At 39.6% G+C, this 15932-nt stretch overlaps 1 protein-coding gene across 3 annotated transcripts; it reads left to right on the forward strand.

Moving 5' to 3' along the window:
• Nucleotides 1-46: 46 nt before the first annotated feature.
• Nucleotides 47-14872, forward strand: tab2 (TGF-beta activated kinase 1 (MAP3K7) binding protein 2). 3 transcript variants are annotated; one of them, XM_073855838.1, is made up of 8 exons: nucleotides 47-419; nucleotides 4321-4495; nucleotides 6391-7990; nucleotides 8506-8666; nucleotides 12236-12329; nucleotides 12640-12735; nucleotides 12918-13025; nucleotides 13150-14872. In XM_073855838.1, the coding sequence occupies exons 2-8, from the start codon at nucleotides 4394-4396 to the stop codon at nucleotides 13284-13286; spliced, it is 2298 nt and encodes a 765-aa protein (XP_073711939.1). In that variant the 5' UTR covers nucleotides 47-419; nucleotides 4321-4393; the 3' UTR covers nucleotides 13287-14872. The 3 variants fall into 3 exon arrangements, with proteins under 3 accessions (XP_073711939.1, XP_073711938.1, XP_073711940.1); XM_073855837.1 differs by having other exon boundaries at nucleotides 48-419; nucleotides 12912-13025; XM_073855839.1 differs by lacking the exon at nucleotides 12918-13025 and having other exon boundaries at nucleotides 48-419.
• The last annotated feature ends 1060 nt before the right edge of the window (nucleotides 14873-15932 follow it).

Here is a 15932-nt window from a genome sequence, read left to right on the forward strand (position 1 = left end):
AACCCCGTCCAACCCTAGCCGCCCCCTTTTAGAGGTTCTGCCCACTTTTGTAGTTGACGGCCCCATTTGGAGATCTCAGGTCTACGGTTGTATCTGGTTGCTGCTGATGGTGATCCATGACTTCGCTATAGTAGGAAAAATAAACACATAGAGCGAAGCAAAGTCTCGCGAGAAGCGCTCGCTCGTGCGGCCGCCATATTGTGTGACACTATTTTGATTCTTATCTGTTGGACGCGAGTGAGGAAGAAGGAAAATAAGTGCAAACAGAAGAAGAATAAGATTTGTGAGAAGTGTGCGTGAAAGCGGTGTGATCTTTTACCCTCAGCGCGGTGTTGTCAGGATTTCGGCCTGGCGTGTGTCCGGCGGCGGCGGCGGCGTCTCGGGGGTTGAAGGTGGCCCGGGCGGCGGCGGCTGACACGGTAAGGAGGCCTCAGAACTGTTTATGGGACTTCAACAACTCGGTACAAAGTATTTTTTCGGGTGTTTCTTTTCTTTTCTGAGGTGTTTTATGGCTCGATTTGCATCTCGCCGTCGCTTTATATTCCGAAAAGTCGATGAGAAAAGTTTTGAAACCGTTGTGTTAGTTGTAAAACTGTCGCATCCGGTTACGCGTTGAGCTTCGGTGTGGTGCTTGTCGTGTCGTGTTTTGTGTATTTAATAAACTGTTCAAGAAACTTTGGTTAGATGAAAGTCCATTTAAAGCTTTCAATACAACCTTTCGTGGTTGTTTCTCATTTTATTTAACTTAATTATACAAATAAAGTATTTTCACCATAGAAGTAAACTTTGTTGTCTGAAGCTTTCACAACAAACGAATGATAACAATTATAACAAACCCCTCTGTGTGATATTGCTTTTATGTGCTGAATGTGTTTAATACTTTAAAGTACTATTCGGACGGGATTAGTTTTACATAGGGAGGTGGGGTAAAGCAAGTTTTTATCAGAGCTTCTCGGTGATTTTAGTCCAGTCCGAATGCTCTATGTCAGTAATCATTACGGACAATGTCAGTAAAGATTACGGCGTCTTTTACCTTCTGTAAAAAGGTCCGGAGAAATTACCTCAGGTAATACTAATCCAGTGCGAATAGACCAGCTGTAAATATCCACGTAAATCGCGTCATTTGCTTTCAATTTGCGGGTTTCTTTTAAATATAGAAGCGCTTAAAGAAGCATTTACTTGCGTTCTAGACGGGAAACAAGTCAGTGGCAGGTCAGTTTCTGAATAAAACACGACACAAACTTTAAAAAAAAAGTCAACTTCACTTCTCAGATTCGCGGAACTGTTTACGAAACTGACGTTCTCCCCAAACTGAAATTAATCACAGTGTTTCGCGTTTTCCTTGTCTGTTTCATGTTGTTTGCACATCTGATATCAAGAGGCAAGGTAACGTGCACGTGAAGACGAGAGGTGACGCGCTGCGCAAACGAGTTACCCCTCCCACTTCTGAATGTTTTACTGAGATTTCTAATCCCGTCCGAATTGACCATTAATATTACCGACGTCCTATGGTAAAATTACATTACGCCATCTACCCCTGTAAAACGAATCCCGTCCGAATAGGGCTTAAGACCATTTGTGATGATATTTCGCGATGTTTATTTTTTTTTGTTTGCTCTACTACGTTACTTTCACTAACTAGCCCAGTAATTGTTTTGTGATCGTGTGATTTAAGTTACATGTAATTAATAGCTCAATAAATTTAGATTAGCTGTTTAAAAATATTGATTATTAATGCAAAACATTTTAATTTAAATAACTGCTAGTCAAATGAATACGTACTTTACCCCGTTTTTTATTTTTTGACACGTAAACTCACGTATCTCATAACTAACTAGTGACACAACTTACCAGTTAACGCATTCATTTATTTTCTCTGTAAATGTAACAACCCTTTTACATTTATATGCTTACACAGGTTATAGTCGCAGATTAAGTGTCGAGTTTAAGCATCTATTTCATATTTGTGTCGTGGTCGACCAATATGTTTTTTTTTTATGGCTGATACCGATATTGAGAAAGCACTGTGGCCGATATAACACAAATATTATTATAGTAATGAGAAAAACACAGAGAAACAAAGAGACAAACAAAACAAGAGAAAATTGTTGAAATGAAATAAACATTTGTTATTTATAATGTTTATAAACATACCCTTTTTAAACGTGTGTGCTGTGAATTACACACTTTACTGCACTAACACAACGTACCTTCACATGAAAAGGTGAACAATGATTGGTCATTTAACTATATGACAGACTTAACATCAGAGTTTCTTTTCCTTACAAACAACAAATTTAAGAGATTTATATTGGCTGATTGAAAATGTATCGGCTAATGCGATAAAAACACATTATTTTCCACATACGGTACATTTTTGTAGCTCCAGATTCACTCTCTTTCTACAACACACTGATTTTGTACAAAACTCATCCATTTGAAATGTGACGCTCCTTACCATGTTTGAAAGATTCGGTTACAATGCAAAGCTAATAGGAGTTAACTTACAGTCTGTGAGTCCAAGCGGGAGAATTATGATAATGACTGTGGTGGCCACGTCAACAGGCCCAGGAAGTAAACTGTTGCCTACAATCTGTGTGTTTGTTTGTAGTCCAAGAAAAGAGATTTACATTGGAGACGATTACTCGTGTCATCTGTTACTATGGTGTTTGTACCTTTTGCATATCGTTAAGTTCGGTACTTAAAGCCCTGTTTTCAGATTGTTTATGATGAAATAGAACGGTTTTGACTGAAATTTGGACATATGCGGCTGCCCCGAGAATTTTCGGGTGTTTGTTGTTTCACCTCCCACATCTACAATGGCTGAATAGGTGCACTGGAACAATCCTTCCTAAAATGCATTAAACTTTTCGTTAGAAAGACGTGAAACTCACAGAGTGGTCAGGGGTGTTCACTGATATGCTCACACAAAAATCGTTGCAAAAGATGCTTTAATGTCTTCCAAAGCGTGGCTTTTTATATTGTTAGGCAACCACTGAGTCAGCTGTCTTGTCAATCATATATTGAAGCGTGAGTGCTCTTTTGCTGTTAACTGTCATATTAGCAGAAACTTTAAAAAGAGGACGTTTTTTTTGAGGGTGAGAGGTGCACAAACACAAAGTAGACAGTGATTTTGACATATCAAGGGATGTGAAACAGTGGGTTTGGTTTGTTAGTCCTTTACTGAAAAGTGACTGAAGCTTTATTTGTTATCTCTAAGCTGTTCCCAATAACCAAGGGCCAGACGGAATCTTGCTTTTTCTGTAGAAGCGTAGGGCTCAACATAAAGAACTGCCCGGTGGCCCAGGGCAAGCGTGAGAGACGTTCGGGCCAGTGCTTCACCCTCAGTCACTAAAATATATTTTCATCAATGTATATTATTTAACATCTTGGAAGCAGACATTTACTTGGGAAAAACACGACGAAAGAAACGATGCACTATTTTGCACAATTTGCTGTCAGTTTACAGGTAAAGCAGAAAAGTTGGGAGCCTTTTTTTCGTTGGAACATGTCTGTTGTATACAATTACAATTGTTATTTTTAAATATGTGACACTGACATTTACTTATTGGGGCCAGTGAAAATTTTGGAAGGGCAAGTGAAAACCTGAAACACTGGCCAAACCAGGCCAGTATAAAAAATGATTAAGTTGAGCCCTGAAGCGTTTTGGAAAAATCTGCAGAATTCTGTAGAATGATTTTAAATGTTTTCAAAATATATTATAGAACTTTTGGTGTAAATATTACAAAATTGCATGTAAAATAATTACTTTTTAACTCTTTCCCTTCCAGCCTTTTAAAAAAGTTGCAAGCCAGCGCCAGCATTTTTTATGATTTTCACAAAAGTTTAATGCCTTGCAGAAAATCTTCTTCTTTAAACATATAAACATACAATATATCAAAAGAACAAACCCTCTGCTTTCAAACAAACAAAAAAGTTTAATCTTTTATCACCTCTCCAATATGGGTAGGTTTCTTAAAAATTCAATTTTTGTGAAGGACTTTTGATAGAGATCAGATCAAAACATACACAGAGTTTGAACTGTTTGCCCTAAGGGGAATACTTTCATGTTTTGTAAGTTGGGTAAGAGTGGAAATACGGATTGCTGGAAAAACTTGTCATTGGCAGGCAGGGAAAGAGTTAAAGGCTTACAATGAAAATAAATACACCAAACCAATGAGTCCTCTGAATTAAACTGGATCAAGATTAACCAAATAATGTGCATGTCAAGATAGAAGTATATTTTATAGAGCCCTATGGAATCAGTTTTATTTATTCTCAAATTCTGTGTTCTCTCTGTTTTTCTCTTTAATTATGCAGATGCTGAAATAGTCTGTGTGTGTATGTGTGTGCGCACGCTGTGGTTGAGTCGGGTTGTTGCGGCAGTAGACGAATGGCACAGGGAAACCAGCAGTTTGACAACCAGGTTCTTCACCACCTGCTCCAAAAATTTCCAGAAGTCCCGGAGAACGTGGTGTCTCAGTGTGTACTAGAGGTGGGTTCACCTTGACACTATACATCACATTAGGGCTGTATGTCATGGTTTAATATCATGGTTTAATAAAACACAGTTGATTACTTTGTACGTAAAACTTAAAATTAACTTTCATTTATTCCTTTTTGATTTTTCAGATTTTTATGAAAAGATTCATTAAATTTTCACAAATCAGTAGAGCATGGCAGCACTGTATTTAAAAATACAAAATGTAACAATAAAAAATGTAAAATAGTGAGGAGTTGTTCAAGAAACTTTTTTAAAAAAATTTTAAGAATTCTTTTAAAATTTGCAAACGTTGTTGTGTTTTCGGACTCAGTGGACAAATATTTCATGAACTAGTTATGATCAAGCATCTACATAGTTAACTTTAATTTGTAGTTATCAACATAATTCAAATTGTGGGGCTGAACAATAAATTGCATGCAACTGACAAGCTAGCCAATATGCCATTTATTATCATGGAAGAATCACCTGCTAAAATTAATGTGATATTGCCTAGCTCATGGGTCTTCAACCGGGGGTCCGCGGCCCCCAGGGGGTCTGCAGGGGGCACTGGAGGGGGTCCGCCAAATGATGTTTAACTACAAGCAATTTTTTGTTAAAAATGTAAAATACATGTACAAAACGTTACATGTCCCCTTTAAGTTGTGCACGTGCGTGGCCGCATAGGTTTGAAGGCGCGCGTTCAGTTTAGCCTGCGGACCAAAATAAAATATCTAAAGATTATAAATGTCCACTCAGGAAGCAGCAGTATCGACAGAAATGTCATCATAAAACAGGTAAATCTTTTGTGTGTCTTTCTTTCAGAATGTCATTTTAGAATCATTGCGACATGTTGTCTCTATATTTCTGAACTTGGACAGCTGTTTCACGCGGTTCAGATTTAAAGCGCTAATTCAACAGGCAAATGGACCACACCGCGTCTGCATTTTAAACTGTGACAAAGCTATCGCTCGATTTTAAAAATGAATGAAACGCGCGCCGTGATGGTGCTTTGTGCAAGATTTATAGTCAGGTTGCAATCCGCCTTTCAAAAAGTTGCCCCAAAGAAATGCGCGCGGACTCCTTGCATGTTGTTCTCCTGAGTCTGATATGAAGCTATGCAGAAAATATAAACCTGCGTCACTCAAACTCATGACAATGATAGTACACGAGCAAGGCAACAGACCTCAAAATTATAAAGTAGCACAACTCTATCCCCACTAGAATAGAGAGTCTTTGTGCCATTCACCATGATCAGTCATCTTTATAAACTGAAAGCCCTTATCCAATTCACAGTAAAATGAAAATATATTACACTGCAAATACCTTAAAATAATATTTTATTATTATTATTATATTAATATAAAAACAAACTCTACTTTAACAAAAAAATGATGCATGTTAATATAGTATCATGGCTGTGTGACAATATGGTTTGTTTCTATATATAAAACAGTTCCAGTCCTTGATTCTGATTGGTCATCAGTTGTACTTTACTACACTTTGCGTTGTGCCTTATACGAAAAGGCAGCCTCTCGTACCTTACTGCTTACTTAAATATCTCTGTTTTACACATTTAGTATAGGGGGGTCCCTGCTCCATGCCTCTCTCATCTAAGGGGTCCCCGACCCAAAAAACGTTGAAGACCCCTGGCCTAGCTTGTCAGTGAACTATGGCTTTGTGTAGTAAATGCCACTCAATCTGAAAGCAGTTGATGGTGATTTACTACTAATCAAGGAACCATCTTTCTGAAGAGATGAGCGTGACAACCGCTTACGATTTATCGTGCAGCCCTAATTCAAAACACTGGGTGTCTTATTTTGGTAGAATAAACGCTCAATCATATCTGAAGCTAAATGATTTTGTTTCTTTCCTTTGTTTTTTATCTTTTCTGTCTTTCACATTCCCAGAATAAGAACAATTTGGCTGCATGTTGCGAGTACCTGGCCAAGGTAAGCCCTGGTTTCTTGTATAGTGAAGGCAACCAATGTTTGACAGACCTTCGTAATCACATGACCCAGCTCAACCTAGGCGTCTCTCAGAATACCCATGATGCTGTGCAGCGAGATGTAGTAAGGATGAATGGCAGCAGGACACTTGTCCCCAACGTGAGTGATGGGCCTTTAAATGCTCCCTCTCCCGCCTCAGACTTCTACCAGCCTGAAGCTCAGGCTGTGCCCACACACACGCCAACGAACCTCAGCGCATTCAGTGCCATGGTGTCTGCTCGTAAACCACAGCCGCCTCAGCACCTTGGCCTTTACCAGGTTGGAAGCAAGGGTCATGGACCACCCCCAACGCCACGCTTCAACCCCATCACAGTGACGCTTGCACCAAACACTGGTCGGAATACACCTACCTCCCTCCACATTCATGGAGGGCCTCAGTCGGGTCTAAACAGTCCAAACTCTATCTACATACGCCCTTATATGACCCAACCGGGCTCTACGCGACAGGTACAAGGCCGTGCGCAGTACAGTCCCACCTCCCAGCCTACTCAGCAGATATATCAGATTACACATCCTGCAGGTTCCCAGAGTTCCTGGAGTGGGACCCAGCACCAGACCTCACACGTATACATGCCGATAAGTTCACCTACCAACACCCAGGCTCCCTCCATACCCTCGGTCGTGGCCTCACAGGCCCCCTCCCCATCACCCTCTTCCTCTTCATCAACTGCTGGCCCGGTCTCATCTTCCTTTGGCCAGTATAACATTCAGAATATCTCAACTGGGCCACGAAAGAACCAGATTGAGATCAAGCTGGAGTCTCCACAGAGAGGTGCCGGAGGTTCGGGTACGGCTTCAGCTACGGTCCTGCGTTCTAGCTCAGCCCCACGATCCGCCAGTAGCACTGCATCTTCTTCCTGTCCGTCGTCATCATCGTCTTCGTTGACTACCAGCACCGGTCCTTCCACTCCGATCTCAATTGGAGGGGCTGGGCTTAGTCGCAGTCAGCCCACGGTATACATCTCTGCATCCCCACCCACCTCGGCTAGTACTCCGTCGGATGAATGCGCCATCGTTCCAAACAACCCCCGTTCACAGCCCAAGTTCTACATTTCGGCCAACACTTCATCCGATGATGGAGGGGGACGGAACCCGCCTACTGTCTACATCTCTGCCAATCCGACACTTCAAGGTTCTGCCGGTCTCCGGGGGTTGGGAAGTCAGGTGAGCATGGGCCCTGCCTACATCCACCACCATCCACCCAAATCCCGCCCCTCTGTGGCAGGCGGAGGCACAGCCACATCTCCTCGTGTCGTGGTAACGCAGCCCAACACCAAATACACCTTTAAAATCACTGTATCCCCTAATAAACCTCCGGCTGTGTCCCCTGGAGTGGTATCACCAACGTTTGAGCCTACAAACCTGCTTAGTCTACCTGGCGATCACCATTATGCAGAGACGGATCCCCCTTACCAGTCGGATCCAGTTTCAGTTCACCGGGACAAAAGCGCAGAGCCTCGCAGACTCAGCATGGGCTCTGACGATGCTGCTTATACACAAGGTATGTTCATCGGTGGGAGGGCTGGAGAAAGGGTGAATGTTTACTAGGGCTAACAAATATTTTTATCAAATAATCTAAAAAGTAGGGATGGGTATTGTTTTTATCTTATATCGGTGCTAAATTGATACTTTTATCACTGTACCAGTTCCTAAACGGGTCCTAAACTGATACTTTGATAAAAGAGAGATATTTCTGTATTTGCTTTGTTTCTTTTTCTTGTAATGCTGCTTTGTAACAATGCCTTTTAACAATTGTGAAAGTGCAATATAAATACATTTGAATTGAACAACTGAATAGTCAGTAATTAAACTACGGTACGGCACATGATGCCGTTTTGAAAGCGAATGTGATTTGACTGTGAGCACATGTAGGACACAAAACTTTATTTGTGTTTGCATCCTAATGCTATTTTTCAAAATTGTAACTTTTTTATTCTGTGTGGTGGTTGTACTTGGTTAATCAGAAAAGGGTTCTGTTGGATATGTGTCTATTAATGGTCCATGTATATACACAAGCTTTGCTAGTTCATCAGAGGGCACGTATGGAGAGATTGTGGCATGAATTAGAGTTGAAGAAGAGAAAGCTGGAAAAGCTGAAAGAAGAGGTCAACGAGATGGAGAATGACCTCACAAGGAGACGACTGCAGCGTTCCAATTCAGTCTGTCAGATACCATCTGTAAGTTACTGTAGCTGTATTATCTACACTCACTCTCACACACACTGTAGCTCAGTGTAGCCCGACAATACTGATATTGGGAATTAAATAAAGGCTGATATGATATCTTTGTCTATATTATAGAACATTATACCATGGCCCTGTTGAATGCTTTAATCTGATTGGTTGAGAAATGTCCACAGGTGTTTATTATTTTTCGATAAACGCAGGCCTGTCAAATGTCTTAAAATAACCACAAAAGCAATGTCTGTGGTATGAGAGGAATAATTGACTGTGTCCTTTGATTTATTAGAAAATAATGCACACTTGCGTTGTAACTGCACAATGCAAATGACCAACTTGGATCTGCATTATTTTTGAATAATGCAACGGCCCATCGTTAATTATTCCTTGTGTACCAGTCAAAAGTTTGGACAAACTTCCCATCCGTGTGTCCAAGCTTTGACGGTATAGAATACATATACATAAACAGAAATGTGTAATTGAATTTATAAAAACAACCATTTTAATAATATAAAAAAGTCCACATCCTGTGTTGTCTATTATCTGGTAATCAAATTATCATGCAGGACAAGAGAATTTGTATGTAAATAGTCTTTTCTTTTTGCAGTTTAATATTCACAGACACTATATAGCGATTATATCTTTCCCCGATTAAAGAAATCTTTCGCATTTACGTGACCTTATTACGATTATACTTAAAGCTGGGGTGTCCAATCCTGCTCTTGGCGATCGACTATCCTGCAGAGTTCAGGTCCAGCTCTAATCAAACACACCTGCCTTCAATTTTCAAGTACTCTTGAAGTCCTTGATTAGCTCCTTCAGGTGTATTTGATTTGGGTTGGAGCTGAACTTTTTAGCCGTTTCTCAATACCAAGTACGCCGAACTCGGACTTGTGTCCTTCGTAGTTCGAACTTGCAAGTTCAGACTCGGAAGAACGAACTCCCGACGCAAAATGCATTATGGGAAACTTCGCTGTCATAAGTCCACACAAGTCTCCTCTGATGCATCCTCGATAAAATGGGCGGATCAAGGACACATCCGGGGATTTTGTGTGAACTTGGGCTTGATGCAAACTTTGAATTGGAACAGTACTTGGGCCGCGACTGATGACGTTTCACAAGTCCACAAGAACGCAAGTACAGACAAGAACGCATATTGAGAAACGTCTTTTGTCTTTTTGTCGATTGGACACCCCTGACTTAAAGGATTACCCCACTTACATAAAATAAAAATCCTGATCATTTACTCCCCCCCCCCATGCCATCCTAAATGTTGATGTCTTTCTTTGTTCAGTTAAGAAGAAATACGTTTTTTTTTTATGGAAAACATTTCAGGGTTTTTCTCAGTTTAATAGACTTTGCATTGAAACTGTAAACTGTTGGGGTTCAATAGTTTAAAATTGAAGTTTCAATGCAGCTTCAAAGGACTCTAAACCATGACATAAGGGTCATCCTGTGTTTTTCTTAAAAAACCTTAATTTCTTCTTAACTAAAAGAAAGACCATAAACAACTTGGATGACATGGGGGGGTGAGTAAAGTATCGGTATTTGTGATTATGAAAGTGTAATATTCAACAAACTGATAACGTATAAGACGCATTTAATCACTCAGTGTCGCTCATCTCACTTATTCTCACTTTCCGAGAGATGTCGGTGTTTGTTCTGACAAGTTTAAAAATTATTTTCGATTATTTGGTTGACTCTTTGATGTCATCTGGAAATCAAAAGTTGATCATCGTCACTAGGGCTGCACGGTTACAGGAAAAATGATGATCACGATTGATTTGCTCAAACTTTTGATCACGATTAAAAATACGATCATTCTTTTAGTGAAGAACTTTTATTTACTTCAGTATTTTTATTTACACTTTACAGCCATGTATAAAATATCATATAAATTTTATAGGCCTATATTATAAAATATTTTATTGTTTTGTAATATCCACAGCTCACATTCTCTTAGATCTTTTTAAAACATTTAAAATAATTCCGCATAGATTTTGCAAAAGAAATCCGCAGAAATAACAAAAATAACTCCTTACACAGATTCCTTACAGCTGTACTATTATTGCAGCAATTAAAGCAGTTCAGTTTTAACTGTCAAAATTATAAAATCTTATACATTGTCTTTTATTTATTTAAGAGCCTTTTTGTTTGTTAAATTAAGGTTTTTGATAATGACCAAGCGGTGTCCGACAGCTAACGTCATGTTGACGACTTGTTTGATCAAATGAGCCTCTCAAATCAACACTTCACTTGCCTACAATAACATCTATATAAAATATATATTTTCAGCATATGACAATGTTAGTTTAAATGTTTATTGTCAACAAAAAGCGGAGGGAGGCTGCTCTGTTGCTCGCAGTCGCGACGAGGTGCAGAAAAAGAATGAATCAAAACAAAACGAAATAAACATGAAACGAAATAAACATGCAGGTTGCCTTACCTTACACATTCGCTATGCATCAGTATTTAAGGTTTTAATTCAGTTCTCCATATTCCCCGATGCGCTAAATGTCCTGCTGCTGGCGGAGACGCTAAACACTGTTCCAACAGGTGCATTGTGAATGTGCGTAGTGGACTCTTGCGATAGGTTAAATGTCTTTCTTTTACAATTTATCAATGTCTCAACGTTTCTTTTAATTAAATCAAAATATAAAAAGGTGAAGAAGCCTAAAAAATCCAGAGGCCTTTGATGTTAAAATTGGTCCGAAACCCGACCCGAGGGGCGTAAAAAGGCAGAAATGCAGGGCTCTAATATATATTTATATCAAATTAGAATTAAACTGAAATAAAAACAAAACATTTTTGAAAGGCAATAATGTTTTTTAAACCCTTTGCTGCTCACTGTGCTTATTGGAAACATATGGCTAACTTACATGATACGCGATCCGTTATTGTTGTTTGTGTCGTGGATGTCGGGGATTTTTTTTTATGGTTGCGGCTTGTGTCTTCAGATTTTAAAACTCTTGATATTTCACGTTTGAACGGAACAGGAGCACAGTTTGCACAAGACTCGTAACTTACCTGATCAACATCACTTTCCTCAAATCCGAAATATCCAAACAATGGAGTAGGCCTATATGACCCTTTTTGGGCATTAAACATACATATTTCTGCACTTTCTTCTTGTTGCTCTGCCATTATGTTTGTTCAAAAATGACTGTAAATCTTGTGATGTTAACGTATTTCTACCATAACACAGACTGCGCTTGCAAAGAAACACTCCATTCACTCTGACTCTGCCCATAACAAACACATTGCTTGATTCTAGACCGTCTGCTTTGTGCTTGGTCTTTGCACATTAATCGCGACAATTGTCATTAATTAATAGTGGGGCACGCATAATCGTTATCATGATAAAAATACGATTAATCGTGCAGCCCTAATCGTCACCATAAGTTGGAGGATGATACCATTACAAATTGAATTTCTCCTGAAATTAAATGCCTGACTGATGCTGAGAACTAAACTTATGGTCCAATGTGTGTAATGCTTTTGCATTATATATCAGAACTCTGTTGTAATGTGTTTTTACTCTGTGCTTTTCACTCTGTGCTTTTCAGATTGAGGAAATGCAGCAGTTGAGATGTAAAAACAGGTTACTTCAAATTGATATTGATTGTTTAACCAAAGAGATCGATCTCCTTCAAACACAAGGTACGCAAGACTACTTTATTACAATGTTTTCACTGTTTATTCATAAGGCTGGTTAAAATCATTATTTGGGATTAAATAATATTTTAATATGATTTCTGTACTTAGAATTGCTCACTTGTGAGCAATAAATTTGGCATAAATCATTTCACATAAATAAGTGCACTGAATGAATCTTAATCATTTCCATACTGTATTAAAGCATTGCTGCATGCGTATGGGATGTTTTTCTTCACTGCTTAGTGTAGCATGTGTTGTTGGACCTCGTTGTTGTCCGTAGTTTTGACTACTTGTTTTTTTGCTTGTCTTTCAGGACCAGATTTTAATCCGATTGCAATTCACAATTTTTATGACAATCTTGGATTCTTGGGTCCTGTACCTCCCAAATTCAAAGATCATACAAAACAAGGTGCAGTTTTAACGAAACCTTGTGTCAGTGCATTTCTGCATCATGCTTGCACTTCTTTTCATAGTCTACTCTAATTGAGCCATTCCCTTTTCTTGAACATCTGTCATCTTATTTCTTCACCTCGACAAATAATTATTTCCCCTTTTTTACCTAATTCTGTCCACCATGCTTGTCAGGTGCAGATCACACAGGCTGTCTAGACAGGAGGGGACGCAAAATAAATGTCAGCTCCAAATTAAAGAGAGACCCCTCTCTACCTCCTGTACCACCTCCTGTGGCCACACCCATGGGTGGGTCTCTATCTCTCTCTCTGTGTCTGTCTTTCTTTCCTACCACTTCCCCACTGTCCTCTTGTACTGTTTTCCTCACAGGCTTTGATCATGCTTATATGTGTGTGTGTGCGCTGTGTTTCAGAGAGCAGTATGAACATGAGGGTGATGCCGGAGCCTGAGGAAGATGATGGAGTTCAGTGGAGCTGTACGGCCTGCACCTTCCTCAACCACCCGGCCCTCAACCGCTGTGAGCAGTGTGAATTTCCTCGTCACTTCTGAGCCACACACAGTATACGCGTGACGTACAGAGAGATGCGCTGACGGCCATCGCTTCGGATGAGTCGTCTTCCCCTGGCTGTGTCGGTGTTTGTGTTGTGTTGTGAAGTCCACTGAAGATTGGATTATGTTTACAGCTCTTTTGTCTCCGTACAGAACGTGCATTTCTCTCATTTCGAGATCAGGAGTGATTTTACCCACTTGATCCACAAAGAGGCTCAGTAGTGCCAACGATGTCGTTAACGTGTCTGTGATCTTCGTGCGCGCGTTGATGCCGGCAGCCACCTAAAGGGAAAAAAGGACTTTCTTTATGGATGTTCATGGGGTGGAATCCGCTAAACTCACATTACTTTTGTTTGATACATGAAAATGAAAATGGAAGAAAAAAACCTGCATGCTTTAGATGTACAGTTTACATAGGAGAGTCTCTGCCACCGAATTCACTGTACATAGTTTTAGGATGAGCTTTTTAATGCCTATTTTGTTTCTAAAGATTTCACATTCATTTCTGTAAGTATAGCTTTATAGACTTCATTATTTCCGTGTTATTTTATTGTTGATTTTGTTTGGTTTCGAACCAAGAGCTTTTACAGTGTTTTGTGAGAACTTAAAGGGATGCTCGAATACTCAATGGCAGAAACCTATGCTCTTTGTCAAGCACTCAATCCAGCGTACGAGCTGCGGACGCAGCAAACCGATCTGAAAGTTTAATTAAGGTACATAACATGACCTCGGAGTGGTCAAAGGACTTTAACCGTAAAAAATATGCTTTCCTGTATGACAACTGGAATGTAGGTTTACTCTATTAGAATTTGTACCTTTGTGCCAGATGAGGGATGTGTCTTTGCTATGCATTCGTAAAGCTTTACCAGATTATTTGCCATAATTTGCATTGGGAGAAAGACTTTAATAATTTGTCATATGTGGTGTCCGGGTGACCTCCTGAAAGTGAATAAAGTATCCCGTTTTTTTTTTTTATGGAGTACTTACCGCTGGCCTTTATGGTTCTGGTTATAGAAATTGCCATAGCACAGAGGAGTCAAGGGTCACTGTGATCCTGAGAGTGTAGCTGTAATACATCACAATGTGCCTTCAGTCTTTTTGGGCTTCTAACAGTTTGCACAACAGCGTTACACAAGTGTTTAGATATCTTTTGTAACTTTTGATCAGGCCATCGCTCGAACCATATTTTAGCCGATTGTTTTGTCGCTCGTCCTTAAAGGAGCGCTAATGCATTAAATGGTTAAAAATAAGGTTATTTATAATACGGAGGGAAAATGTACATTTCCAAATGCTGGTTTGTGATATCCAGGCTAAACTACCCAAGGCTATGCAGTCTGCTCGTTTCCAAGACTAAACTACTTTTGGTTTCTGGAGATTGGCTCAGAGAGTGATGTTTTATTAACTTTATAAAACCCAAAGAAACAATCCAATCTGTCTGTCAATGTGTCTGTTGTATGCGTGTTGGATTTTAAGACAATGGGAAGAAAATCTTTGATGTCCAGTGATGCCTGGAAACTGTCTGTGTAATAGATAAGTTATTTGTTAAAATTAAAAATAAAAAGCTGACAGCTTTGCATTGATTTATACTGATGGGAAAGTTCTTCATATTTTTGTAAATAGAAACTTATAATGTTTGATTATCATTGACATTTTTACATACTGTCTTCAATAGAACTATATAAAATCTGAACTATTTATTTTCATTAAAATGTCTTTGCACTTTATATAGTGCCATATATAAAACAAAGCATTTCTGAGCTAGAGTACATTCACATGCATCCAGGCATAAATCAACAACAAATGAAAACTCAGTTTTCTCTTACCCAATTAAAGGAATAGTTCATAAAAAACATAATTTACCTCATGCCGTATCATCAGGTATATCAAATTTTCTTCTTTCAGCTGAACATGATTAAATAATATCAGTATGTCTGCCTTCCCAGCTTTGTAAAAGATGATTTTCAAGCTCATCCATGCAAACGACTCCAGACTGAATGACACAAAGACAGTGTGTGCATTGTAAACTGACAATGTACACATGTTTCAATTTAAACATCTCCTTACGGGTTGTGTCTATCAATGTGACTAGTCGTCATGTACGTTGATACGATGTAACCTTCGTTCCCTAAAGCCCGGAATACACTGCAGGATTTTTGCCCTCCTATAAGACATGGATCGTTTAAACTCTGGTACGACAAGCATGTAGACTGTACAATAGTCAGAATACACAGAACAATACACAGAAGCTTCGGCGGCTGCGTCACACGTGGTAAACGAATACCAGTACGCAGGTCGTAGCACCAAACACGCTGTGCGGTGCTCATGCTGAATTTCTGACACTGTCAGAAAACTATCGTAGGCTATCTTTGGACGCAAGACCGGGAAAACGTCCGTCTTTGAACTTCACTGTACGACATAGGACCACCGATGAAGAGCCACGAAGAGTCACAGAAATCGCGACGATTAATTCACGATGGCAAACAACCAATAATCGTGCAGTGTATCCCGGGCTTAAAGGAAGGGAATTGAGACATCACGTCGATGACTGACTAATTGGGAACTCGCTGGAGAGACCAGTCTGCATCGAGTGTGTCTAAAAGAGCCAAGGAATGTTGCCATTGTGAAGATGCTGAGTTATGCTCTTCG

Source organism: Misgurnus anguillicaudatus, chromosome 18 (assembly GCF_027580225.2).
Source record: "Misgurnus anguillicaudatus chromosome 18, ASM2758022v2, whole genome shotgun sequence".
In the NCBI taxonomy this organism is placed as follows: domain Eukaryota; kingdom Metazoa; phylum Chordata; class Actinopteri; order Cypriniformes; family Cobitidae; genus Misgurnus; species Misgurnus anguillicaudatus.